This window comes from Anguilla anguilla, chromosome 3, assembly GCF_013347855.1.
Source record: "Anguilla anguilla isolate fAngAng1 chromosome 3, fAngAng1.pri, whole genome shotgun sequence".
Lineage (NCBI taxonomy): Eukaryota > Metazoa > Chordata > Actinopteri > Anguilliformes > Anguillidae > Anguilla > Anguilla anguilla.
The window spans coordinates 13,800,424-13,828,299 of record NC_049203.1 but is presented as its reverse complement, the minus strand read 5'-3'; the positions used below and the strand labels follow the sequence as shown (position 1 = coordinate 13,828,299).

At 40.3% G+C, this 27,876-nt stretch overlaps 1 protein-coding gene across 1 annotated transcript in view; it reads left to right on the top strand.

Moving 5' to 3' along the window:
• Nucleotides 1-875: 875 nt before the first annotated feature.
• The window catches only part of LOC118223864 (androgen receptor-like), a 40,828-nt gene continuing 13,827 nt past the window's right edge, over nt 876-27,876 (top strand). Inside the window, exons 1-4 of the mRNA XM_035410876.1 lie at nt 876-1,417; nt 1,797-3,265; nt 15,711-15,868; nt 18,956-19,072. Of these exons, the coding sequence (XP_035266767.1) occupies nt 1,857-3,265; nt 15,711-15,868; nt 18,956-19,072 (1,684 nt within the window). The 5' untranslated portion in view covers nt 876-1,417; nt 1,797-1,856. The remainder of the gene's footprint in view (nt 1,418-1,796; nt 3,266-15,710; nt 15,869-18,955; nt 19,073-27,876) is intronic.

Here is a 27,876-nt window from a genome sequence, read left to right as displayed (position 1 = left end):
GTTTCTGCCAATTATCTCAAACTTATCCAGCAACATGACCTTTCATTTTTTCAGCATCCCTGAATTTACTTTCATAAATTCAGCAAAAATATACCAGCAACCTAACAACTAGCATTCATTTTTTGAGTAGATAGCTGCCTGAATTAATGCATTTAATATGAATTTATATTATTGTATAATATTTATTGCATTAGATCAGCCAAAAAGTCCCTCCTTCCTGACAAAAACATAATTGCAACTTTCTACATTACAGTGGGGTTGTGCTAAATAACAATGTTGGAGAACTGTCTCTAAGAAAATTTTGCCTTCTTTTACCACCTCCAAATCACAACTTTGCATCAAAGATGCACATGCTGCTATTTCCAGGAAAACGGTGTAAAGATCATTAACTGGCCACTTGACAAATCCAGTGCTCATTATTTTCTAGTTTGGATAGCTGAGTTTTTTGGACATAGCTGTGTGTTATATAATCAGATAATGTTGCGGCAATGTCTGTGCTTTCACAATACACAGACCTGCTCCAAACAGAAATAATATTTGCAGCAGTGACAGACACTTCGTTTTAATGCAGTACTTTAATTGCTTTTTTGTCCCTGAGAATACATACATACATACATGCCGTGCTCATCTTTGGTTAGAAACAGCGATAAGGGGCCCTTTTTTAACACAAGGAATACTTTTGGGACATTAAAAAACACACCGAGAAACGAATAACTACAACGCACTACAGATCAGTAAATGAAGAGCCACATGACTGCAAAGTCAAGGCCATCTGGCACGCAAGCGCGTGCCAAGCGAGCAGATGTGGAAATCAGTCAGAAACAAGAATCTCTATGAAGAAGAGTAGCCCCATTATCTACATGGCCAGGAATGACCGAACGCTTGGAATTCGTGCACATAGCCCTATTTCAACAGATTTCTCGCAACTTCATATGGTGTGTAGCCTAGTAGTATGTTTTACAACACCATTAAAATAAGATAATGCGCTCCCTTCCGTTATGGGGAAAGTTCCCGTTACTTCTATGATCTGAGAGCAAAAAGGAGAGCTTTCAAAGGTAGCTTTCACTGCGCTATTGTATTACGTTCTATACTACGTAGTCCTACGCAGCTATCCGCCGTCCACGACTGTAAACCCAACGCCACAATATGTTGTATTATTGCTCCGTGCTCCTCGGTGTAATTTCTCTTAAATTAAAATAAATAAAACGGATTCACATGTGAAAGTAGGCGTACAGCGTTTGCACCTTTCAGAAGCCACAGCCCTTTTTGTCCAGGCTCCAGCCTGTATGCTTGTTACGTCTCCCGTGGCTCGCTGTCAAAGCGAAGGAAAAAAACCAACAGCGACATTACACTTGTGACAGATTAGAAGGTGTAGCTAGTCTCTGAACCGGACAACTCATTTTCGACCTTGTGAGCGGTGAGCGTATTTCCTAAAATATCCAATGCTCGTGTGGATTAAAACAAGCTATAGGCTATATATATATATACATATATATATATATAGAAACGAATTGCTACGATTTAGATTTATTTAATAACTCGATGTCATGCTTACCATTTCAAAAAGATTAGAGGTTACTTGAATGGAGGCTAAAGTTACCTATTTTTTCGACGTATATAAACCACGGATCATGTTGCCTTCATTTTCTGATATTTGTTATTGTCGGAGACTCACTTTACTTGCGTAGTCTGCGCGTATTTTTCTTTACAATTGATTCAGTATTCGAAATACTTCCCTAATCAAATAAGTTACGCATCCGTTAACATATTCACTGTATCCATTTTGCATTTCTTAGGCTACCGGACGTTGCAGATTGTACGACAGGCTACATTGCTTTACCGGAGCGTGAATTACTATGGAGATTCCAGTTGGGTTAGGAGGAGTTTCAGATGCCACAAACGCCGTTTTTCGCGGACCTTACCAAAACGTTTTCCACAGCCTTCAAGTGGCATTTCAGAGTCACGGTGCCGTCTCCAGGAGCTTAGATTTTCCAAATACAAAGTACGGTTTTTTACAAAACAGACATTTCTGTGAAATGCGTCAGGAGAACAAGCAGCCGCCATGCAAAGGACTCGGCCTATTTTACGGGAACCATCGTAATTCGGACACTGGGACAAACGAAGACGACATCGCTTGTTTTTCCAGACAGTCCGACGCTGAAGCCAGACCTGGTATTTTTTCTGAAAGCTCATTGGATACTGGAGACGAGATTACTTGCAAACTCCAGTCAGACAACCAAGGGGTAAGAGCGAGCGGTCCTCTCCTACCGGGCTCTAGCGGCTGCAATTCGGGACAAAAGTCCTCCCTTGCTTGTACGTCCCAACAAAGGGAGACAACATCTCAAAGTGACACCTGCGCAGGAGAGAGCTGCTCGGAACATCAAGCAACTACCATTTCGGACACTGCGCGCGAATTGTGCAACGCCGTTTCCGTGTCGCTGGGCTTGAATTTAGATCTTAATGATATGAATGACCTAAGTTCAAACCACATATCGTCTGCCGAAAGTGACACAAGTCAAGCCATCTACTTATTTGAATCTTCACCTGGGTATACTGGGGTCGGACTGAACGCCTTGGTAAGAGACTGTAAATGTCAGAGTGCACGCGAAGGGACATCGACACAACAGTACGAGCGTGGGGCAATGTTTAAGATAAACCGTGTAAATGACTTGCCGCTTCAGCCAGCACCCCCGCGACACACCAGCGTTAGCGATGCTAAATGGGACATGCAAGCAGGTTTGTGTGCGCAGATGGAGCACAAAGACTCTGAAAAGTGCGCGAATATGGATGGTGCACACTCCACTTCTGTCTTCTCCCAGTTCGACCAACTGTTGCCAGTAAACCCGTCGCACTACAGTCAGAACGTTTCGGTCAGAGTGGAACCACAAAGTGATTTCTCTCCGATTTTGTACAAATCACCTGGTATTCAGAAAAATGCCGAAAAGTACAATGTCCAATATGATGCCACAATTAAATCAGAAGATGGGAAAACGACATCTGAACGGGAATGGGGTTTTCAGTACAGGTACAATGAAAGCTGCAGCGCACCGTCAGCACCTCCTAGACATTGTGCACATCAAAACAGGGCCGGACCGTACAACCAGTTCTTTTTTAATCCATTTGAATATGCGAAAAGAGGTGTTGTCTCAAGGGAAGGATATTCTCTCGAACATGGGTTCCCAAATAATCTCGCTCGGACACCCTACTCTGGTTCCTTGAAAAACGAACTAGGAGATCGTCTGAGTGGGCCATACCCTGACGTCAGGTAAGTAATTTTCCATTCATCTTACCTTCTCGTTAAATAATTAAAACAACGACTATAAGCCGATGTGTAATTATGATTGTGTAAACAGAATTTACGGCAGTTGAGCTACCTCATATTCTCTGTTTATTTCTGAAGTGATTATTTGCTTACTTGCTAACTTAGTTTTATACAATTTACTAGTTGCTGTAGGCTACACCTTTATCAACAGGCTTCATATATGTCCATCGAATTTTATCAATTAGTAACACGGACAAAAAACAGACTTGTGTATGCTTCTAATATCTAAGTACAACGACATCATTCGTAAGATTGCATCCTATAAATACAAAAAACCAGCATCCAAGAAGTTACACACTCAGTGTAGCTATACCCGTGATATTAGCCTACTTGAAAATTTTTCCTAGGTAATATTCATGGATTTTACATACTGAATAAACCAATAGGCCAGGCCCCTGCTCAATAACAATAGCAATGATGATGATAATGATAATGATAATGATGATAATAATAATAATAATAATAATAATAATAATAAATGCATACATACATAAGAAATTGAACAAAGTAGCAGAATGCGAAAAAGGTAAATATTCTGTCTATTGGGCAAAATATACAGAAGAAAACAACATGTGGGTCCAGTGTATACTTAAATAGGCCAGTCTGTATGGATGCCATTTGTGAACAGCATTTTCATCTCAGATCACACTCAAGCGTTCCGTTTATTTTAATGGCCGCAACTAAACTAAAAGTAGGCCATAGCAAATAAAGCACCGTTTTGTGTAGACTTTCCCATGCACGGTTAGTGTTAAAAGCAGTTGCTGCGCAAATTAAAATTCATGGACATGAGCGAATTTATACTGGCGTCTGAAGTCACAATTCGTTCTTCAGTGGGCTGCTGTAAAACGAAACAGACGTTGTCGACCAATATGGTAGTCTCTTCCCATTTGTGCCTTTGCCTGTGTTGCCGGAAAAAGGAGCAACACAGCCACGCACAGAAAAGAAAAACAAATACAGATTTATTTTTCAAGGTACTGCACCGTTACCAGAGACGTGCACCTGCACCTGCGGCCTCTCCTATTTACGTTCAGATAGTCTGCGTGGATTTTACAGTCACGGCAACACAGATTATTAGAGTTGTCGCTGCCTAGAAACAACAGATTGTGGGTGGGGATTACCAGTGCTGTCTCTTTTCAGTTACCTTCAAGTAACAAAGTTACATTTATAGTTTTATGGCCATTACAGCTAAGTATAAATATAAACATGCTATATAAATAAAGACAGGATTCACTGAACATTTGCCTCAAATTTGACTCACATTTAAGTGCAGTGCAGGTGCTATTTTTGTCCCGGTCAATTTTAGCGATTACCGAAATTATGCATAAAATCAGTTTACATTGAAATAACACTTTGGATTTATTTGTCAAAATTCAGTCCAAATTATGGAGAGAATTGACTGAGTGAATCCTTAAAACAGTTTAGGTTTAAAATTAAGTCTAAAATAGTTTTAATGAAATGACAGGAAGTTTTGTGATGGCAATTTTGCTCTCAACCTGAAATGCTGGCTTAATCCAATATGTTAGAGCATATATCTTTGCTAAAATGTCATAATTAGCTTTTTGAACGGAATCAAAAATAAATTTTGTATTTAATGCATTTGTTTATTTTGAACTGGAACTCTGAGTCATACACACACCTTCCTCTCAAAGGTTTAGTTATGTCATATGTAGCTACATATCACAAACAATTGGAATTCTGTTGAAGAAATTAAGAATATTGTAACACTACGGAGAATTCAACCATATTGCTAGACTTTCAAAAGTTACTGCTGATCTGGATTAATGTTTTCCGTCCAGAAAATGCATAAGCATATTGTGGCTATCAAAGATGTGTTTTCTCTTTAATTGAATTCACATTTTAAGAGGATGTAGCCCACTTCAGTCCTTGAAGTGGGCTCAGTTTGGCCTGGATTCAAAAAATATTTGTCCTTAATTATATCTTGCCAGTAAATTACAGTGTTGCTTTTTCCTTCACAAACCGAGGTTGGTGAGTCAATTTTGGTAATGGCTGGTCTCACCAAACTACATCTGTCAAGTTTTGACCCAATATAATTCTGTGAAGTTCATTAGCAAAGTCAGAAATTGAAAGAGAAAGAAAGACCAGTGTCACATTCCTTTTTTTGTTTTTACTGTTGAAAGTTGAGAGTTTAATGTAACTAGCATTATAAAAACAACAGCGATTTATGCAGGCATAGCTATATGTTACTCTTGAACAGAAGTGGGCAAGTGAACAAATATTTTAACATAAAGATTACTCACATAAGTACACACACACACAAACACACACACGCATACTCACAAACGCACACACACACAAACACACACAGATACATGCACGCGTGCACACACGCACACAACCACACAACACACACACACACACACACACACACACACACAGCAAAATGTCCTGTGTTAATTCAACTTTAACAGAGTGCATATGGTCCTACTCTGGACCAGATCAGGACCATATGTACTCCGTAAGAGTTGATATAACACTGGACATTTTACTGTTTACCTGTGTGTTTGTGTTGTAGGATTATTTATGAGTATTAGGTAAGATATGTTTTATTACATATGCAACCATTATTTAAACTCAGATTTATCCCATTCCAAATAGAGTATGTTTATTATAGGCAACTGGCTGTATTATAGTAAAGGATCCTATTTTGATGTTTCATTAGGAAGACATCATAACTTTTATATTATATTGTATTATATTATATTATATTATATTATATTATATTATATTATATTATATTATATTATATGATTAAATCCATAATAATTAGTCTTAATATTAATTTATTTCCAATCACATTACGAAGAATTATGAATAGCCTACTTCTATTTAGTTTTTTATGTTTGTTATTTGTTTGGTTGAGTGGATGCCTGTGAATTTTAATTTAGGATAATATGAATGGACATAACACATTCAACATTGTTCTTTACCAATTATTCAACAAACATTTTATTCCAAGATTTATTTTATGGATTTGATTTGTCAGATTGTTTTATCCAGATTGCCGTACACTGCTATTGCTGCATAATACATGAAATAGCCTACTTATCACGGAAGTTATGATAATATCAATAATAGTAGTGCAATGTGGGAGAGTGGGGGGGTCGGGTTGGGAAGTACTGAAAAATAATTACCTAAGTACATTCATCACATTTGCATCACAACAGAGTAAACATAGCAGCACATCATGTTGTTTACATATTATTGAAGGCCTGAATTCATCAACGTTTGTCCTAAACATTGAATATAGCCTAATGTTATTTGGTTTTTCCATCCCAATGACATGTTGAACTTGTCAGACTATGTTTGTGATGAAAATCCAAATTCAAATCAATTGTTTTTTTGTTTTGTTTGATCCAATCCAAAATTACATAAGTGCAATATAAACATTCATCAAGTGCTGGAATTATTATGGTATCGTAGTGCATCTCAAATGCACTTGTATTTCAGTTTTGACATGAACTGGACTACTTCATTTTGGCGGGATTATCCATTTGACAATCTTTTGAATGTGTCGGCTGGACACCTTGACAGTGCAATGATTTCTGTGATCTTTTTTAGAGCCAAACAAACCATTATTGTTGTTATTTTACTCAAATAAATTATTTGATAAACTATACTTACTGTACACCTTGAAGGATAATAGAGGGAATGGTATTATATATATATATATATATATATATATATATATATATTATAGAATTTATAGATAGTGGTTTACTACATTATACTCTCAAAATCAGAATTTTATAAATGTGGCTAGGGTGCAGCATTCCTTTATTTAAGATGGAGAACTCATTTATACCTTTGTACTTCAGGAAGTTCATGGCAAGAAAATGATCTTGTTCATCACATTTTGTCACAGAAAGATTTCAGAGCTTTTAATGGCCACATGTAAGGCCTGATTTCAAACAACATTTGTCTATAAATTGGACTGACAAATAAATTAAAGTAGTATTTCTCCTGGCGACAATGTGGTGGGTTACATTCATTTTGGTGCTGGCTGATCTCACCAAGCTGTGTTTGTGTAGAATAATAGAACTAACACCTACATTTAATAACATATTTTTCCTGGATCCAGAACAAATTGCTTACTGTAGACTATATACTGCGTACCATTTTTCACCATGTCATATTCAGTAAATTTATGACTCCTAAGAATGGGAATACAACACAAAGTGCTTCACAGAAAACAAGAGTAAAGCAAATGGAGCTAGCTAACTAGCAGTGTAGCCTAATAAAAGGAAAAGATTGATAATAAGAGTGAAATAATGACAAACTTCTGAAAAAAGTCTCTCTTGCCAGGAATATGATCGGTCTGCCCTAGTTTTCTCAAATATTTCACATAATGTCTTTGGCCCAGAATTTTTAATGCCTAGACAAGGGCTGCCCAACCCTGTTCCTGCAGATGTACTATTCTGTAAGTTTGTACTCCAACCTTAACAAAACAAACCGCATTCAACTAAAGATCTCATTGAGCTGGTAATTAGTATAATCAAGTGTGCCAAACTAGGATTGAAATGAAAACCTGCAGCACGACTGCCCAATCCTGTTCCTGGAGTCCCTGTAGGGTTTCAGTTCAACCCTAATAGGCCTAGGCCTTCATAGCTTTTTAGAACAATACACTTCTATGAAACTGCTTCTAAGGTGCTCTCTGATGCCCTCTGCTGTGGAGTCAAAGCTGTTTTCACTGTCCTCCTTGGAAAGATTCCCTCAAACTCAAACTCCAAATGCCAAGTCTTCTGATTGGACGTAGACATTGCAAAATACATTTTTGTTGTAAAACCACAACATTTTTAGATATGAAGTGTCAAGAACTTTACTGTTGCATAATGTTCCTGGCATGCGTACTGAAAAAAAGTTATGGTGTATTTACACAGGAGAAACAATGCATGTCCTTTTATACAAGCCTAGAAACCTATATCCCATTAGAAATGTAATTCCATTGGCTAAAATGCTTTTCAGTTATCACTATAATACCTTGCCATTGGCTAGCTATGTACTGGGGAGAAATTATGCCCATGTCGCGTCAGTACTTGCACATGGTCGATGCCATTGGCTATACTGTGGGATTGTGTGGGTAGTACTGGTCAGCGAACCTTTTGGGCTCATCTTGTTCCCGAGAGTCTGTATAAACTAAAGATAGTAACAGTTCCTATTTGCACAGTACTCTCAGTGTGTATGCACTGACAAAAACAATGGCGGTGATGATTCCTCTGGAGGATTGCTCAGTAAACAATGAACATTGTATTGAGTTCACATGATTTTGAGACTAAGAACTGCGATGGATTTTGTTCACTGGACCCTTGCCATGATAAGGAAACGGACTTTACCATGATTCATGTTGTCTGTGGATTTCCAAAAGCATAGGAGGCGAGGACCCGCCAAGCCTGTTTTACGTCCCCACGTGTTCCAAAATAAGGAGCCATTGTCGCTAAAACATTGGCATTGTTAAAATGTTTATATAAATATAAACTATGAGTTTTAACACATTCAAACTGCATATTGACTGACCATATTTTGCCATAAAAAATTAGTGAACGAATCCGAATAAACTCGGGCTGGTGCGACTTAAGGGATTTACAGTAGGAACAGGAAGGAACATACATTTCTATTTTTATTCTTTGAATTTATCATTCACAAGAACTAAAATTCTTGCTTAACTAATAAACGATATCTTTATATATCTATATTTTTACATTTTGTAGCCTCAACTATAGCAACATATTTTCAATCAAAATGTGTTTTTGATTAATCTGTCAAGCTAGTTATGACAATACGATTGTGACATAAAGCCAAGATCACTACTGCTACAATGTTCTACTGCCCGAGGTGACAAAAACAATGAAGTGCGGGAAGTTGCATTACATTGTGTGCGATATATACTTTCCTTTTCTCTATATTGGATTCCCTTGATATCCATTGAAAAATATTTCTGGGATGTGCATTCCCGTAATAATTTATGGAAGTCCAACTGAATCTCCCCAATACCTCAGTACAAAGGGAACGCATCTAACTATCCATGTGTCTGCCTTGTATTGCATATGTATTGAAGCCCAGTACACAAAACAGAATGCATCTCTGCTGTTACATCTAAAAAAAAACATTAGATGTCAATCGCATTGTACTCCATCGTTGTACTCCATCTCATTTAGAATATAGCTTGTGGAGAAATGCCGTGAGTAAAGAAGTAGTTGTTTGCTAAAATGGACAGCTGGATCCGTAGTCTAAAGGTTTATTTTAAAATTTACCGTTTCAAACTGAACAGCTAGCACCCTTCATCATAGCCTTTGTTCCATTGTTTACATAAAAGTGGACCGCCCCCACTTACACAGGAGTGGGAATATTAAATTAGCAGGTAAAAGATGATTGGTTGACTCGAGCAAAGTCAGTTTTCTATGTAGAAAAACCCAGTTCAGATTCATGCCTAAAACTATATTAAATATCAGACAAATTCAAAATGCTCACAATGTTTCACTTCTGACTGAGTCCACAACCCATGCAAAACATGAAATGTGTGAATTTCATTAAAAGTGCCCTTTAAGAGTTTGCCTATGGGGTTCCATAGTCACTGGGTTTGTAGGGTTCACATAGGGTTCAACAGGACATGAAAAGTCACTGGACATCAAAAGAATGGAAATACGCTGAGTCTGCACTCTCAAAGGCTTATGACCGTATTCATACAATATTGCCTTGTGAATCAAAGTGTATTTATTTTCTGAGACTAGCCTTGTTCAGTAAAAAAAAAGAACTGGAACACATTGCCTCACTGGTTATTAGCTTATGAATTAACTTAATTAAATATGGGTGCATTACCGAAGCTTGTGCAAAAAGGTATTTGTTCTCAATTAAAAGAACAAACACATTTATTTGATACATATGCAAAGCGGTGCAGTGCAGTGCATGCGATTGGGACCTGTGCAGACAGGACCATTTAGGGATGCCAGTCAAACTGGAGAACTTCAGCTGTCAAATCTCACACCGATTTAATTTCATTTGTCAGTTCCTGTCTTGTCACGGTACTACGGGCAACCCAAAATTTTGATTATGTTTTGTATTGTAGATTCAATTTGAGAAAAAGCAAATCACAGAAAAAAATTATAATCCTCTTCTTGCAGAAGCCATCATTAAGCATTTTATTTTTAGAATGGCGGTTGGTGTTGTCTGCCAGTTTGTGGACAAGGGCTTTGTTGGCTCAGTTGCATGGCACTCTTGTAACAGCCAGCTTTCCTACTGAGATGGTCTGCACCATTTCAGTACTTGGGTGGGGGGGGGGGGGGGGGGGGGTCAACAACCTCAGGTTGTGTCTTCCTTGCAGTGTACTTGTACTTACTGTAACGTTTATTTAAAAAAAAAATTCTTTTTCAAAAATTGAAATATTTATTTCACATTTCAATATTTACGCGCATTATCTTTAGTGAGCTACAATATTAATTATTTTACAAAAATCAACTAGAAATATTCAATATTCAATACTTTGTTGCCATGTGAACACAGTTGATAGGAATTTGCCTCAGTGCAGCTCTTAAAAACAGACAAAAACACAGACATTTGTAAAGTAGATAAAACAAGAACAGCAAAAACAGTTATCACATTTATACATTCAAACATACATAATATCACAAAAACCGTGGTTTATTATTACTCAACAGTCACCATCTTTGATGGGCTGCATATGTTTCCTGAGAAATAAATGTATGATGTAACCGTATATATTACATTACATTACATTACATTATAGGCATTTAGCAGACGCTCTTATCCAGAGCGACGTACAACAAGTGCATAGGTTTCATGATGTAGAGGCGCAAAAGAAACACTAGAGTGAAGTAATTGTATATTGTATATTTATACAAGAATAATGTAGCAGCAGTTCACCTGATCTGTACCTGTTTAGTAATTATTTAAAGGATTTTTTATACAAGTCTGGTGGGCAGTGCTTGGTAGTTATACGACTCTTGAACATTCACTCTCCCAGTCCACGTGTATCACTGAGAACATTAATTCTGCAGTCAATTGGGAAACACTTGGTCTGATGGTCCTCATGCACAAGAGAAACAGGCACTTGCAGAATTTGCATTGATTTTGTTTTAGCCACAAATGTTTGTTTCCTTTATTTCACCACAAATGTTTTTTTTTTTTCCACAATTAATCTGAAGCATTGTGTTACTAACAGTTTAATTGATAAAAGTTTCTGTCAATGTGGTCGCAAGGGCATTATGAGATAATGGGACTTGGGGGCCTTTTTAAAATGTTTTATATTTATAAAACCTGTCAAGTGGCGTGCTGAAACAAAGCAAGGCAATAACCAGTAGTGTATTTTCTCTCTCTCAGAAGGTGTGCCAACCTGGGCCGGATGTGTCTGTCGCATCTGTTACAGCACCTGGGTTATGTGTTTGAGATTTAACCCTTTGGAAACAATCATGATTCCGGCAGAACACTGACAAATATTTAAAAAAGGTCTTCTTTGAATACAAAAGCCCTGTTCATTTAGACACAAGTGTCCAGGCCATGTTTAAATTTTAAGTTCCCTGTTATGAATTAGGATGTGCCCTTCCTTGTGCCTAGTCAGCATCATTCTATGTGCTAAAGTATCATGACATGTAGTCATTGTAGTATTATGTTCTGACTGTTTCATTCATGTGGTTGTGAGTGCAGTGGAAATTTACTTGAGTTTTTCATGTAATTTGGAATTGGTAGAACTTGCCATTTTGTTTCCCCATAAGTACTGTACCTACAGTATAACTGGGTCATATTCAGTATTTCTGTGACTGGTTTGTGGTATGTAGCCGTTGGAATGTAGTTGGTGACTGGAAATGTAAACATTAAAAATAGTGTATTTTCATTCAACATTCAGTATTCACTGTTTCACATTTGCACAGAGAAAAAAACTAAACATTTACAAACTGATTTTTTTTAAAGATAATTTTAAACTTGGCTGAAAGAAACCAAAATAGATTAAGATAGCAACCCACCATTACAAATTATGATACAGAAAATCCTCTTTATGTATTTTGGTAAATATATTTAAATTATGACATTTTACTTCTGTGATGTTTTGCTACTGGGACAAAATTTCTTTTGAAATTTAGAAATGTATCTGAAATCACCTCTTCCTACTTTGCAACCCAATTTTCCTTTATATATGTGTGTGTGTGTGTGTGAGTGTGCATGCCTGCTTGTGTGTGCCTGCTATTGAAGATTAAATATTTAGTAACTATAAAACTGAGGTTTTTGTAGTTTATGAACCACCATTATTATGTTTAGAGAAGAATTAATGAGCTGTTTTATTTCTGACACAAGGGAATTAACATCTTTTTGGGGTCCATTTTTCTTTGCTGTGCTAGTTCTCCAAATAATTATATTGACAGTTAAAATGAAAAGTGCACAGGCAGAGATTAACTTACTTTTCGAGGGGGGATGGGGGGGGGGGGGGGGGGTACAAAAAATACATTTTTTCAGTGGAACTCATTGTAGCATTCAACATAAATGAATTTATGTGCAAAGTTTTGTAATCATGTCCACTGTAACCACACAGTTGGTAGCAGATGTTGATATTGTTTTTATATTTGTTATAGATAATGCACAGTTCAGTATTAATTTGTTTTAATTTGTTCCCATGAGTAAGTTGTGCCTGGTACGTGTTTTGAAGCAGTTCATATTCCCTATGTGTTTATATTGTATGTCCCTATGTGTTTATAAGAGTTGTTTTGGGAACAAGTGGCAGTGGTTACATTTGCCAGTTTAATCTGAGGAGAGACTAAGTGAGTGGGTGCCACTGCGTGACAGTGGGGTTTAGATAGTAAGCCATGAAGACTTTTGTGAGTGATTCCTGTGTTATTAGCTACTTGTGGAAACTAACTTTTTTCTTGGTGTTGTGCCGCACGCAAAAGAAAATGGCTCTTAAGGGCCTGAGTGAGAATCAAAGAAATGTAACGCGTCTTATTGGATCCAGACTGTGGAGCTGCCTTGACATCAACCACTACCACAAAGCACACGCACGCTGCCTGTTCTTCCATTTGGAAAGAATTGTGGGGGCTGGAAATGAAATGAAGACGCATGCTGCAAATGAAAATTTAGCTAACGGCAAACATTTGGAGCCCCAAGAAAATTAGAAACATTTTTCTTCGCTGTGGAGATGTGGAGCTCTCGTGTTTCCAGACATTCCTTCTGTTTCTCAGAATAACTCCCAAAAAAGGCTGGCCAGCAGCAATAGTTGCCCTCTCCCCAGCTCTACCAATTTCGCTCAGATAAAGGAATGTGAGGGAATATATAATCGGCTTGTTCTTCATCTTCTCTGGCACAGTGCGGTGTGGCTACTTGTAGGTACTGAGCAGTGTGCAGTTGCAGAAAGCTATTACGCTGTTCCCTAACCCTTACACACTGGTACAGCAGCCTTATACGCTGATAAGTGTGTCTTCTATATTGATACATCCCCTTATATACCGCTGTAGCAACCTTTATACACTAAAAGTGCCCTCACTGATGTATCTCCCTTATAAATTTATGCATGGCCCTCTTACACTGATACAGAGCAGCCTTATACACTAATAAAAGTGGCCTCACTGATACAGCACCCTTATACACCTACAGTGACCTCTTTATTTTATTACAGGCCCATTCCGCACTAATGTAGTGCCCTTGATAGAGCTCCCTTATTAGTGATGCTATTCATAGGAGTCTGTCGGCTGATCTAGCTATTAAGTACAGGGATAAGGGATGAGAGAATTAATGTGATTATCCAATTTTGCCGTGAAGCGTACTCAGTCAGCAAAGTGTGGTAAGCAAAGTCACTACTATGGCGGACAAATTCTTTCCTTTTCACACCCCGTTGCAGTGTTGCGGTTGCATACTGTTCTGTGCAGCCTCGTACACTGTGAATGACCTGTAGAACAGGCTCGATGTGTAGCTGAGCAGAAATGCTTCCTCTACTCGCATCCAAATGTTACTCACAGTTACTGTTGTTAGCTTGTTAACATAGCTTTAAATAGCTCAGTGTAAAGGAGATAATGTAATCAAGATGCTAGCAAACTGCAAATGTAGCCTATTGCAATTTTTGTGTTCAGTTACGTTTTATTTTACAATTGAAACCTGCTGCTTCCCCTAAAGTACTACATTACATTACATTACAGACATTTAGCAGACGCTCTTATCCAGAGCAACTTACACAACTTTTTTTACATAGCATTTTACATTGTATCCATTTATACAGCTGGATATATACTGAAGCAATTTCGGTTAAGTACCTTGCTCAAGGGTACAACGGCAGTGTCCTACCCGGGAATTGAACCTGCGACCTTTCGGTTACAAGTCTAGTTCCTTACCCACTGTGCTACACTCCGTCCACTATGTATAGTATTTGTTAATTAGGTTGCAAATTGAGCCGTCGGCATATTTAAACTTGTTTGCTGAGCAAATGTCAATATTATAAATTCAAATAAAGCTGTTTTATGCAACAGGGAATAGGAAAATTCCATTTTCAATAATTTAACGTTACTGAGCATTAACATATTTTTAGTGGTTCAGTTTTTATTGTTCAGGTGACACTGGAGGTTAAACATAGCCTCCATGTTATTTTGGTAGGCTGTGAGATTAGGACAGGACATTTGGCAGCATAACCCATATGCCTTTTGCACATTGCTAATAAAAGGGATGACTTCTTCACATGTTACTCAGGCTGGGCCTTGACCAGTTTGACTGTTTTTGCATAATGTCTTTCAGCATCCCTCTATCCATTTCATACCGGAAGCCTCTTTTGTAGGCAACGTTTCTAGATGTCCTTTTGACTGTAATTCAGAGGCATTATTTACATAATTATTTATTTGGCAGAAATCCAGGAAGAATTACAGTGCATTAGCAGACATGAGTGCAAAGTGCCAATAACAGTTAGCGAGCAGAAGTAGCCAAAAACACAACACAAATAACTGAATGTTCTCATCATAGAATGGATTTGTCGTCTGAAATGAATCAAGTCCAGTTACAGTTGCCCAGGATGTATGCGATACAGCTTCTTAAAATCATTACGTCCGCAGTGCTCCTGATATCTGCACTGGTACATTAACAGAAGACCAGGGAAGCAAGTGACAGGTGCCTTATGGAATATTTTACACTATCAGAAGGATTCAGGTTAAAATCTGTCGGGACAATTTTAATCCGACCACTGGGCTGTGAGAATCCAGTCATGCATGCATGAATACTTGGTAAGGAGCAAGCCGTGGTTAACCAATAGCAATGAGGCAGTCGGCCAAAAAAAAAAGAACAAAAAAACAAGGACATAATCTTAGTGGATCAAAGATTGCCCTGGGCTTTTAGATGCCTGACCTTTCGCTGACCCTGAGACTTATTGCTTGTGTACGTTTTTCCCCGGCAGTTACAGGTACGAGGGCGAGCGGGAGAACGTGTTCCCCGTGGAGTTCTTCTTTCCGCCGCAGAGGACCTGCCTGATCTGCGGGGACGAGGCCTCGGGCTGTCACTATGGAGCCCTCACCTGCGGCAGCTGCAAGGTGTTCTTCAAGAGGGCCGCGGAAGGTGAGCTCTCACCCGCCCGTCTGCTACGCAGTCCAAGCCGTTCGCTGCGGCCTGGCTCCTGGAACGGGCTGAGTCATGGGGACGTTGGCAATAGGAATAATGGCTTGCTGATATATAGAACTTTTCTCAGTCAAAGCACTTTACCATGATGAGGGGGGAAACTCTCATAAACCACCACCGATGTGCAGCACTCTCCTGGGTGATGCACGGCAGCCGTTTTGCACCAGGAGGCTCACTGTACATCAGCTGAGGTGGAGAGGAAAATAACAATTGGTTAGGTGGCCAATTGAGAATTTAGCCGGGACACCAGGGAACCCCGTAGGAAACCCTGTAGGGAACCCTGTAGGGAAACCCCGCAGTTTTTGTGATAAGTGTCATGCAATCTTTCATGACCACAGTGAGTCAGGACCTCAGTTTATCATCGCTTCCGAAGGATGGCATCTCCTACAGCACAGTGTCCCTTCACTGCACTAAAATATCTTTGGTCAGAGGGAAGATAGCTGCCTACTGCCTCGCCAGCAGCACTTCCAGCAGCCACTTAATTTTCCCAGGCCTCCTATCCAAGCGCAACTCAACCCCTTACAGCTTCAACCATTCAGCAGGAGCAGGGTACACAGTGGTATAGCCACAAGCAGTCTTTACAAACAAGAACAAAAACAAAAAAAAGGTTTATCCGTAGCCTCACCTACATAGCCACAATAGCAGATTAATTGGGTGGTGTTTTTAATAGTGATAGTTTTTAATTAGTCTGATGGTCTGATAGTGATAATTTCTTCACTATTACACTATCACTGTTTCATAATGTGTAAGGTAATGTAATAATGCCTACGACCATACTGTTTGTGTTCATTTCCGTTGTGTTTTTGTACTGTTCATCTTTGTTTTTGATAGTAGTTTTCTCCCTCCGGTTGGGAATCCCCAACCCCAGGTCCCTGATTACTTTAATTAGGTAATGAGGTGCACATTAATGCTCGCGTGTGTCCTCCAAACTCATGCATTCCGACCCTGCATCCCTGCACTATGAAATCCACCACTCGGCTGCTGCCGGTGCTGTGCTAATTGATATGGCTGGTGCAGGGAGAAGGCAGGGGAGTAACCAGTGACCAGAGTGCTCATTATTTGTCGGTGAGGCAGAGAATACTCCGCACACTGAAACCCTAACTCCCTGGGAGACGCCGCTGCTCCAGTACGTCTGCACGGCTCCAGTGGCGAACGTTTCGGTACCGTAAGGCGCACCACTGCGCTAAGAACAATTCCCTCGGCGGGACGTGGCACTTCGGAGGCCCTAATTCTGCTGTAATTACATGGCGTTTTTAATTGTCCCTGGCTGAATGTGAATGATTTTCAGCGCTGCTTACAGTTAAAAGCCTTAGCCGAGAGCAATAGGGGCATGAGGAACTAAAAGCCCTTTGCCCAACTCTCGTATTTCTGAAATATTGCTAACGTTGAGCATATTGTTACATTGGGCCTGACCTTCATGGGTTTTTTTTTTTTTTAAGAACTTACCGAGACCCGTGCTGAAGTTGCATATACGAGCGCTCAGCATACAGCCTTGCGAAATGAGCCGTGGAAAAAAAAGAGCTGGATGTCCAACAGGAAGTATTATTTGTGAGGCCTTGGAACACTCCAGTCAGAGCTGGCCTATCGTGAAGGTGGAACAGACCTGGCTGCCTAACTCATCTGTGGATGTGCAGTTTCGATGCTTCAAGTCTGCCCCCATCTTCTCATGTTTTAAAATGGCCAACACAGTTGTGATGTCATGATCTGAAACCAAGTATGAATAGTCTCTTTTGATGTAAATTTAGTACATTTATTTATTTTTCCTGAGGACTATCATGCTCGAGTGGAATGATACCCGGGAATTATTGTCCATGGCAATTATAGGGATTAATTATGTTTCCCCTGAGTGATTTTGCCAGCGTTCTCATAAATAGCATCTGCTGGTTGAAATCTTTCCCAGATTGTAACAGGAAATGGGATGTGTCCAATGAGGGGGCGTCGGCATGATGGCGTTTCCACATGTTCCCTTCGTGCTTTGGAGCATGTAGATAGCCTTTTTTTGTGTGTCCAGCCCTTGACCTTTGAGGATGTTGGATTTTATTTGTCTGCCCAGTATTATTTATGCCTTGATTATATCATTGGCAAGGGGTTACATAGTTCTATATGTTTATTCACATCCCAAAATGAATCTTTTCATTTCAAGGCATTTGGCCAGAGTAAAACAGGCTGTGTTACTGACCCTAAATTAGTAGGGTAAACCACAGACTTACTGCAGTTCTCCAACATTCTGATGAAGTGTTTATTTTCGATTGGTTTTTAATTATGAGCAGATGGTGTTTTCGGCTGTTGAATCCAGTAGCAGCCCCTTTTTAAAAAAAAAAAAAAAATGAATTTCAGCTACGACCATTTGAACAAAGGTTGAGCTATATCAAAAGTGTGCATTCTTTGCTCCTGCTCACACCAGTAATTCTGGGCCAAGCCATGTGGATATGGATTTATGAGGATGGCATATGTGTTGCATTTGTCTTCATAAAATGAGACTTAGAATATGACAATATAATTTTGTCCTTAGATAAAAGAGGAGTCACATATTGTCTTTGACGTACAGTAATGCTTTGCAAGCATTAAAGAGCTTGCTTGGCTATGGCATTTAGCCTGCGTCTTTAAAAAAAAATGTGAGCAATATTCCTTTTGTTACACATCTGACTTTGGCAATCAGTGAAGTTACAGGAATAGAATAAAGAATAAAAAAGAAAGACAGAATGAAAAAAGTTTTTGAAATTGTGTCTCACATGTAATGACAAAGAGATCAGATTAACACATACCCCGTTTCCTTATCTTAGTGTTTGAAAACCTTGCAACACTGGAAAATGCAGGTTGAAGTTTTGTTTCTGTTGTGCCTGTGAGACTGCATTCCTGGTTAGATCCCAATGTACACCCCCCCCCCCCCCCCCCGCCACCCCGTCCCCCACCCCGTCCCCTCATGCCCCTCCACTTTCCCAATTTCCCCCTGCCGGACTAGGGAAAGGTTATGTTTCTATTTCTGTCCTGCATATACTGTATGCCCTCTTTGTTTTCTCTTTCCAGGGAAACAGAAGTACCTGTGCGCCAGCATCAATGATTGCACCATTGATAAACTTCGAAGGAAGAACTGCCCCTCTTGCCGTCTCAAAAGGTGCTTCGCTGCCGGAATGACCCTCGGAGGTAAGGAATTGTTTTCATTTTTGTTCGTGTTTTTTGTTTCGTTTGTTGGTTTTTTTTTTTTTTTTTTTGAAGTTTGCGGGAGAAATTTGCATACGTGAGAGGACATGTAGTACAAAGATTTACAGCAACATGTTCGACAGCAACATGTTTTTGCCTGTGCATATATTATAGCAGGGAGATTGAGTGACCTCATTCATAGATCCAGATAGAGCCGGTTAATATTAGACAAGGTGGACAAGTTCCCCAGCGACAACTCATAATAATTTCATACCTTTGGTTTAAATTTGCATTATTTAAGGGCAAAGCCTGCTATACAGTATGATGGCTGTGTCATAAATAAATGATGGATGGTCAATCCAGCAACATAATTGGATTACTTGTTCTTCATTTAAACAGTACTGGATAAAATAAAATAGTATGCACACTAACTGTAATGTATTTTCTCATGACGTAAATAGCTGTCATAACCAGCCTGTTTACAAAATATATGTAGATACTGATTAGCTACGTTATGAAAATATGTTTGGTTATTAACTTTCCACAAGTAAATTAATTCCAGCTGTCTTTTCATTTTCATAGATAGAGCGTATACTACATACTGATTTATCTGTTTATATAGTTAAAACATATCCATGTGTCAGTCACCCCATGTTAAGGCTAAAATGGCACTGTGACAGAGACACAATATAGTATTGTACAGTGAAATGTTAAAATGTCTAAATAATCAGGTATACTCCAGATGCCTGTTATGTGTTGAAGTATGCTGCCATGGTTAAGGAATTTACCCAGAATGTTGTATGTTTTAATCTTGGGTAAGGATTACATTTGTGCCCCTGATTAAAACCCTTAACACAACGAAAGAGGTACTTCCTGTGATGAGAATTGCTTCAGTGAGTGTCATGTAAATGAATAATATGTAGAAATAGCTTGAGGGGGTTTTGGCGAAGGGCAGCAGTTTGGCAAATAAACACCCGATGCTTAAACTGGTTTTGGGCTGTGATGCATTTTGCTTTGTTGCACTACTGAGTCCCTTTAAAATTTCGAACCAGTTCTAAAATATTGGCAGTTATACAAGTTCCTCATTGTATCCCAGGGAAAGACAATGTCTTGTTTACAATGTTTGGCTCATTGTCCTCGTAGCAGTCTGCCGTATCGTAAAGCAGTTCTTGGCATCTGGGTAGTTATTGCACTGGTCATTCTGTGGTCTGCAAGAATTTGAGAATCATGTTTCTCAGCTATTTTTAAATAGTTTAATAGTTTCTGTCCTTCCAGTTTTGCACTGTGTCCTCAACATGGCTCTTTGTAACAGTTTAAGGAATTGAGTTGAGAGAAGAGCAAGCACATGTTCAAATTCTTTCATACTACTCTGCAAACCTCGGTTTGTGCAGGGGGGCATTGCTGAAACAGGAAAGGGCGTTACCCAAACCGTTGCCACAAAGTAGGAAGCACACAATTCTCTAGAATGTCATTGTATGCTGTACCATTAAGCTTTCCCTTCACTCTAACTAAGGAGCCTAGCCCAAACCATGAAAACAGACCCCCAGTCCATTATTCCTCCTCCACCAAACTTTACAGTTGGCACTATGCCTTCGGGCAGGTAGCGTTTTCCTGCCATTCACCGAACCCAGGTTCGTTCTTCAGGCTGCCAGATATTGAAGCGTGATTCATCACTCCAGGGAACACATTTATACTGCTCCTGAGTCCAATGGCGGTGTGCTTTACACCACTTCAGCTGATGCTTGGCATTGAGCATGGTGAAGCTTTTGTGTGGCTACTCGGCCATGGAAACCCATTTCATGAAGCTTACGACAAACATTTCTTGTGCTGACATTGCTTGCAGAGGCAGTCTGGAACCCGGTAGTGAGTGTTGCAGCAGAGGACAGACGATTTTTACTTGCTATGGGTTTCAACACTCGGCAGTCCTGTTCTATGAGCGTGTGTGGCCTAGTTCATGGCTGAGCTGTTGTTGCTCCTAGATGTTTCCACTATGCAATAACTACACTTACTGTTACCTGGGGCAGCTCTAGCAGTGCAGAAATCTGATGAACTGACGTGTTGGAAATGTGGCATCTTATGACAGTGCCATGTTGAAGGTCACTGAGTGTCTTCATTACGACCCATTCTACTGCCAATGTTTGTCTATGGAGATTGCATGGCTGTCTGCTTGATTTTATGCACCTGTTAGCAATGGGTGTGGCTGAAGTAGCCAGACCCAGTAATTAGAAGGGGTGTCCACATACTTTTGGCCATGTAGTGTAACTTGAATGAGTGGCAAATTTCATTTGACTTTTAAATTAAAATGAGATTTTTCTTAAGTCCACCCACCTGGCGCGCCATTTGGTCCGGGGCTTTCTAGCCTGATTTTACATGCAGAGCCTTACTTGGCCTCTGGCAGCCAGCCTTTAACTGCTAAGCTAATCAGAGAGCAGGAGGATGGAGCCTGCCCATTTGTGCTCCAGTGTGAATCATGCATTATAGCAGTTAAGGCGCAGGAGTGTTAAGTATATTGTGTGAAGTATGTTATGAAAGAATAAGAAGGACTTATCCAGTACTGCTCAAACTGGAGCAGATGGTTTGGCTTGAATTTCAAGTGATAATTTAACATAGTTAAAGTGTTACTTTCAAAAGTAAAGCTTAGGCTATGTTAAGTAAGCTTCTCTGTGTGGAAGACAGACTACCTTCAGCTTTCTTTTAGCTCTGAAGAAGATTAAAAAATCTGGTGGTGCAGGTCCCTTGTTGAGCCAGGCTGATTCCGGTCAATCAGGTCATCAAGTTGACTATCCCAGAGTGAAATAGTTGTGCGCATGGGATTAATACAACAAACAGTTGTGACGTAAAAGGCCATGAAGCTGGACATGGTTCAGATCTCACGCAATACACCAGTACGTCCACAATGGACATAGTAGTCAGACAGTATGCCAGTCCTTTGCACAGACATACAGAGGTGGTGCATTTTTTGTGTATTTGTGAGCATGAAAACGTGCATCCTCCCTTGGATACCGGACCCGGTTCTTTCCGCATAGGTAACCAGGACCGGGGAGATCTCATTGAGTGTGACAGGTTGAAATGAAAGCATTTTCAGGGATATTACACAGCAAAGAGCCTCCCCATCCCCCCAAGCTTCATCCCGTCCGTGGCTGAAACACAATGGTCTCCCTGGAGCTAATCAAGCCACCATCTGTGCCTTCGGGTAATTTCCACCTATTCCTTTCAATCTCCTCGCCATCACCTTGGAATTGGCCCTTCTCATTAGGTTCCGGGGGCAGGTCTGAGGCTAATATTAGCCTGATTTTCAATTTTGACTTTCTTCACTGTTCTTACTTTCCAATGACAAAAAAACTGTCTGTCTGACAAAAATAAAAAAAGAACAGAGAGAGAGAGAGCAACAGAGAGAGAGAGAGACAGTTTGAATTGAAATACGTGAAATGGATTGTACTTTGCTAGTTGTAGATGGGAGCGATGAAAAAGGGGATACAATTCATTGTCAGTGACAGAGAAAGACATCTCTACTCCTGGAATGGTAAGCGATGAGGAAAATGACTGAGGTAACAGTCCTTATGACCATGTGCACTAACCGTTTGTGATGATTGGCTGACAGCTGTTGAAAGTCTTCACGTTCTGACATTTTCTCACCCTGCTCCAACAGTGCTGTCAGACACTCTTGGTGTGCGTATCTCAGATCAAGGAAGTGTTTTTGTTTGAATTCATTCTTCTAGATGCCATCACCTTCGAATGGCATCTGCTCCACATTTGAAGAATGGCTGCAAGATTCTTTACTCCTCTTTTCATTAAAGCTTCTCATGTTTTTTTGCATCTTTGTGCTAATATAAAGAATAATTTCAAATATTGTACACGACCTTAGGTAAAAGTTTGTCATTACACCTTGGATTACATCTGAACAAAAGCAACATATGAAATGCAAGACTACAGAAAGTATCCACGCAAATCAAACAACCAATCTGCACTTATTGACATCATGGCCCAGATTCAATACTAATTCACTGGGAGCAAAAGTTCCCAGTGAGCAAAAGCCAAAATCTAGACGTCGAGGGGGTGGAAATCTAGATTTAGAGGCATTTTACATGAACAGACGAGGTCAACCTCTATTTAGCTCAGGTTTTACCCCGATTTAGCCTGGGTATGTCCTCGTCGGTTAGAAAACTTTCACTTTTGAACAAACTGTTGCCGGGTTTTCCCCTGAACCCTGAACGTATAATGGGCGTTTCACCAACCTTTCACTGATTTTTTACCACAAAAATGCTCACTGAATTGCTACTCACTTTCATTTCAGAAACCAACCACCCTTGTGATGTTGTGCGTATAGCGCCAAAAAGGAGCACTTAAGGATTGATACTCAAGAGTATATCTCAGGAGCAGCTGTTAGACTTAACCTGGGACTTGGTGCTTTGCTGCACCACCTGCATGCATATTCTGGAATAATCAGTGCCCTGAATGGTGAAACAGGGCCAGAGTGGTTCTCACACGGACTGACAGGTTATACTTTTCGACGCTGTGACTACCCTGTAATCTGTGCTCAAGTCTGAATTAAGTGAAACATGTCAGGAAGGTTATAAGAAGCATTGAGAGTAATCATATCACCTTTTAGAATCGTCACAGGTGCCTGTCACTGGAATTTTTTGTATTTGAAGTGTGCTGGTCTGGCTTTGAAAGCATATCAGCTATCCACAGGCAGAAATGACCAGTTGCATGACGAGGCTTAAACCAATGCTCCTGTTATCAAGCTGTAAAGCTTGTGTAACTATTTTGGACAGATGCCTTGTGAGTCCTAAAGTTACAGATTGAAAGAGCTTATTAATAGAGACATGGCCATTGCAATCTTGAATAAAGGCTTACTGAGTTTTAATATAATAATATCATAAATCTGTTTGTCTAGCATTTGGAACACCCACCCCTGCGAAATGATAAAATAAGAGGCAGTGTTCTGTGCATAAAAAGTCACTGAATGTTATATACTGTACCTTATGGGTTGCATATTACCGTTAGCGCTTCTAAAATTGGACCTCGGAAAACAATTTTTTCACAGCCTCGTCTCGTTTCATAGGTCTAGACAATTTTAAACAACTTATGAAATTCCATAATAACTTAATGCAGTTGAACAAAGGGTTTGTAGTCCTTACTTAGTGTAATAAGCAATAGCAAAATGCTTAATTAAGTGGTTAAAAGTCACCATGATAAGAAGGGAGGTATATGACCAAACGTTGTATAAAGATCTTTGACATAGCTAGGTCAAAATAAGAGGTGTGCAGGCCAAGTACATGCTGTCCTCAGTTTATGAACTCAAGAGCTTCATGGGGGAGGAGGAGGAGGGATCAGCGGGGGGGGGGGGGGTTATAGAGGGTGTGATAAGGGAAAGGGTAGTGCATTTGTTGTGTGCACCACTTCCGTGCTCGCTGGCTTTGACTTCTCGTCTCATTCAGATTCAAAATCTAAGGTCTGTGTGCGATGCAAAGGAGGTGAGGTGTGCGTGGGAGGGTTGGTGTTGATGCAGGCGCGCGTGTGTGTGTGTCTGGGAGGGAAGGGGGGGGGGGGGCATCAGGTTTGGCAAAGCTACCCTTTTTTTCCCCCAGTTATAGTGTTAAACTAGGGTGCAATTCCAGAAAAGTGAGTCAATGGGGATATCCTCCCTCCTGAGCGTACAGTATGGAAAAGGGAGGGAAGCAGCGTGTGACATTGAGGAGCAGGTGAAAGCGGCCAGCCAGCGTGAGCACAGAATGTGCTCGGGGCTGTTCTGCCAATAAAACCGAGGGGGGGAGAGTGTGTTTACTGGACCCGGGTTCATGTGGGTGGTGACAGCGGCGCAGTTCGGCCTGACCTCTCCGTTATGTGTCAAGCACAGAGGCTTCGTTGATCCATGCGAGCGCGAAGCCGCGCCTGCGGCCTCGCCGCGAGGGGGAAGCAGCGGATGCGGCGCGCGGACGCAAAACGAGGTGTCAACATCGGAGTCCGCCGGATTATAAATGGGGCTGCGTGGGGACTGGCTGTCCCCGGCCCGCAGGAAAAAAAACCGCCATCTCTCCCCCCTCCCCTCCCCCCTTATTCCCACTGCAAAACAGAAGGAAAAAAAAAGGAAACTAAAAATTCATTTACATCTGACACATTTTGTCAGTTCTGCACTATGCTAACCTGAAAAAATGGCTTACATCAGTAACATGCCAATTTGGCAGGGAACTGTTGTGAAATTGGAAGCAAGCTTCTGTTTATCAGATGCTTGTGTGATGACTGTACTAAATTAGAAATAGATCATGTTCACTGGGTGGCGATAAATGGCCTTTTTGATTAATGGGATGCTTCCAAATAGAGGCTGTTGCAAGCGTCTGCATTCTGAATCTCAGTGCAGGGATTACGCAACAAACTGGAATTAGTTATGGAATAAAAATGTCTACGAAATTGGGACATTGAAAATTGGGGAGTGAGCCTTCATTTTGTGATCCCCCAGATGAACCAATCAATAGACTTTGCTCTCCATAGCATATCACTGTGGTTGACCAGCAAGACACTGCTGACACATAATAACACCCATTTTGTGTCTTACATCATCTCCTTGTCTGATTAGCCTTGAACCTAGCCAAAAAGGTACTCTTTGCCAAATGCAGTTGTATGTTCGTGGCAACATGAGGATGAGCTGTAATGTCTTGGTCATGAAAGAGGCAAAATACTCTTTTTGTTGAAAAGTTAAAAGCCTTTAATGCAGATGGGCAAGAATAGTAAGAAAATATACATGACCTGCACCTTGCCAATCCCAGAGCTGGCAGCCGTCAGGATACCAAGGAGACTATTTTTGTGTATTGTTCCCTTTTCATGGTCAAGTTACTACAGCTGTACTTATTTAAGGCCAGAATTTCCAATCATACTACCTCATTTTGTAAAGAGAGCATTTTTGTTTTCGCTGTTGAGTCTGGAACACTCCCAGCAAAAATAAATAAATAAATAAATAAAAATTTTAAAGTCCTTTATCTCATTTAATATCTTAACTATTCACATGGAGTGGAGATTTGGGCTGTCGGGTGGTGCGTCCTGCTAAAGCACTCCTTCTTAGTGCAGTGAGAGGCCTTGGGTCTTGGTTTCAGATCTTGACCCCTGGCAGTGCTAACCTCAGCTGGTAGCCCCACGTGGCTGTGTGTAATTGGCCTTGCCAAGGTTTCAAGTGGCAGGGTTTCCCCATCTCATTAAAAGGCAATTCCTTTGGCCAATCAGGTGTCTGTAGTCTGCCTGGCCCAAAAGGAAAGATGAATATATTTCCGGATAATTCCAGTATTGGGAGAAAAATTTTTTTTTGAGAGATTTGTGATGAGACTGTTAGCTTTCTCCAAGGAAAGCACCACCGAATTACCTAAGAACAGAACACAGTAGGAAGACGTATACTGCTGTCCAGAACTTCTGTCTGTGTTTCTTACGTGGTCTAAGGTGGTACTTCCGTTAAACTTAACTGGAATAGTAACATGTGGAAAGATCGCAAATGTAGAAAAAACTAACTTTTAACATTTAACATTTTATTTTAAAAACATTAAAGACGGCCTTCTAAATGCTTTGTTCAAGCTAAAATGCAAATATTTCAACTTTTTAAAAGTATTTTTAGATTGTGTGGCTGTTCAATCCTTTACAATCCTGTAGGTTTAATCATTATCTTCTCTTAGAAAACACATTTTTAATTGTCAAGGGGAACAACATTTAGGTTCTGAAAATAGTACTGTGATCAGTTATCTGTGAAAGGGCTTGTGAAAAGCTGTCCTGAATAATACAGTGCTGGCCTTAATTTGCGTAACAAGATTTTACAAGGTACTTTTTTGACCCTCTCAAAAGTCCACACCATCTTTTCATTAGGTGAAAAGGCCTCAGAATTCTTCGTTTTCTGTGACATTGAGGGAATAGGGCGTACTGGCTCCAAGTTCATTAAAGTGCTACAATGTAGGGATTGTGTGGGATTTTTCATGGCAGTAGGTTGGAAGTGGGAGTTTTTCATAAAAGTGGTTCATGGTCAGGATAGTGGGAGGTTCAGTGAAGTGGTGCATTGTGGGTTAGAAGTACAGCCAAGCCAGAACCACCAGGCACAGGAAGAGACAAGTCTCTCTCTCTCTCTCTCTCACTCACACACACATGCACAGACGTACACACACACACACACACACTCAAATACACACAGACACAGACAGACAGACAGACAGACACACGTGCACATGCACACGCACACGCACACGCACACGCACACGCACACGCACATGCACACACACAAACATATACACGCACAAACAAAAAAGGTCAGGTCTTATCAGGTCCTATCAGGTATTGCCTCTCTGCAATGTCAATCCTGATGAGCACTAAAACAACGCAGGTGAATGATTAACATTTCAGAGAGTCAGCGTGTGTGCACGTACACACACAGGCAAGGGTATTGGGCATGATACGAGCAATATGCTACTCACAGCTACAGTGCCAGAATAACATACATTTTTAATAACTTCAAACTGTAATGCTGTCATCGGTAGCGGCTGCAGCTGCGGTATTTATGAGTTTGCGGTTAACTGTGGGGTCTTGTCGCTGTACTCTGGGTGAAAACGGGACCGCTTAAGGAAGAAGGAAGAGGACTCCTGCGCATGAACCCTGGGTGCTGGCAGTGATACCCGTGATGCCACTGTTTACCACACAGCGCCATTATACCTCAGCTGATTGGTTTTGCAGGGTGTGCAGAAAGGTCCTGCAGGGAGCTGATTCAGTCTTGAATGTGAAAAAAAAGAGATTCCTTTTGACATAGTCAAATACAAAGTGAACTTCCTGTATTTCCTCAT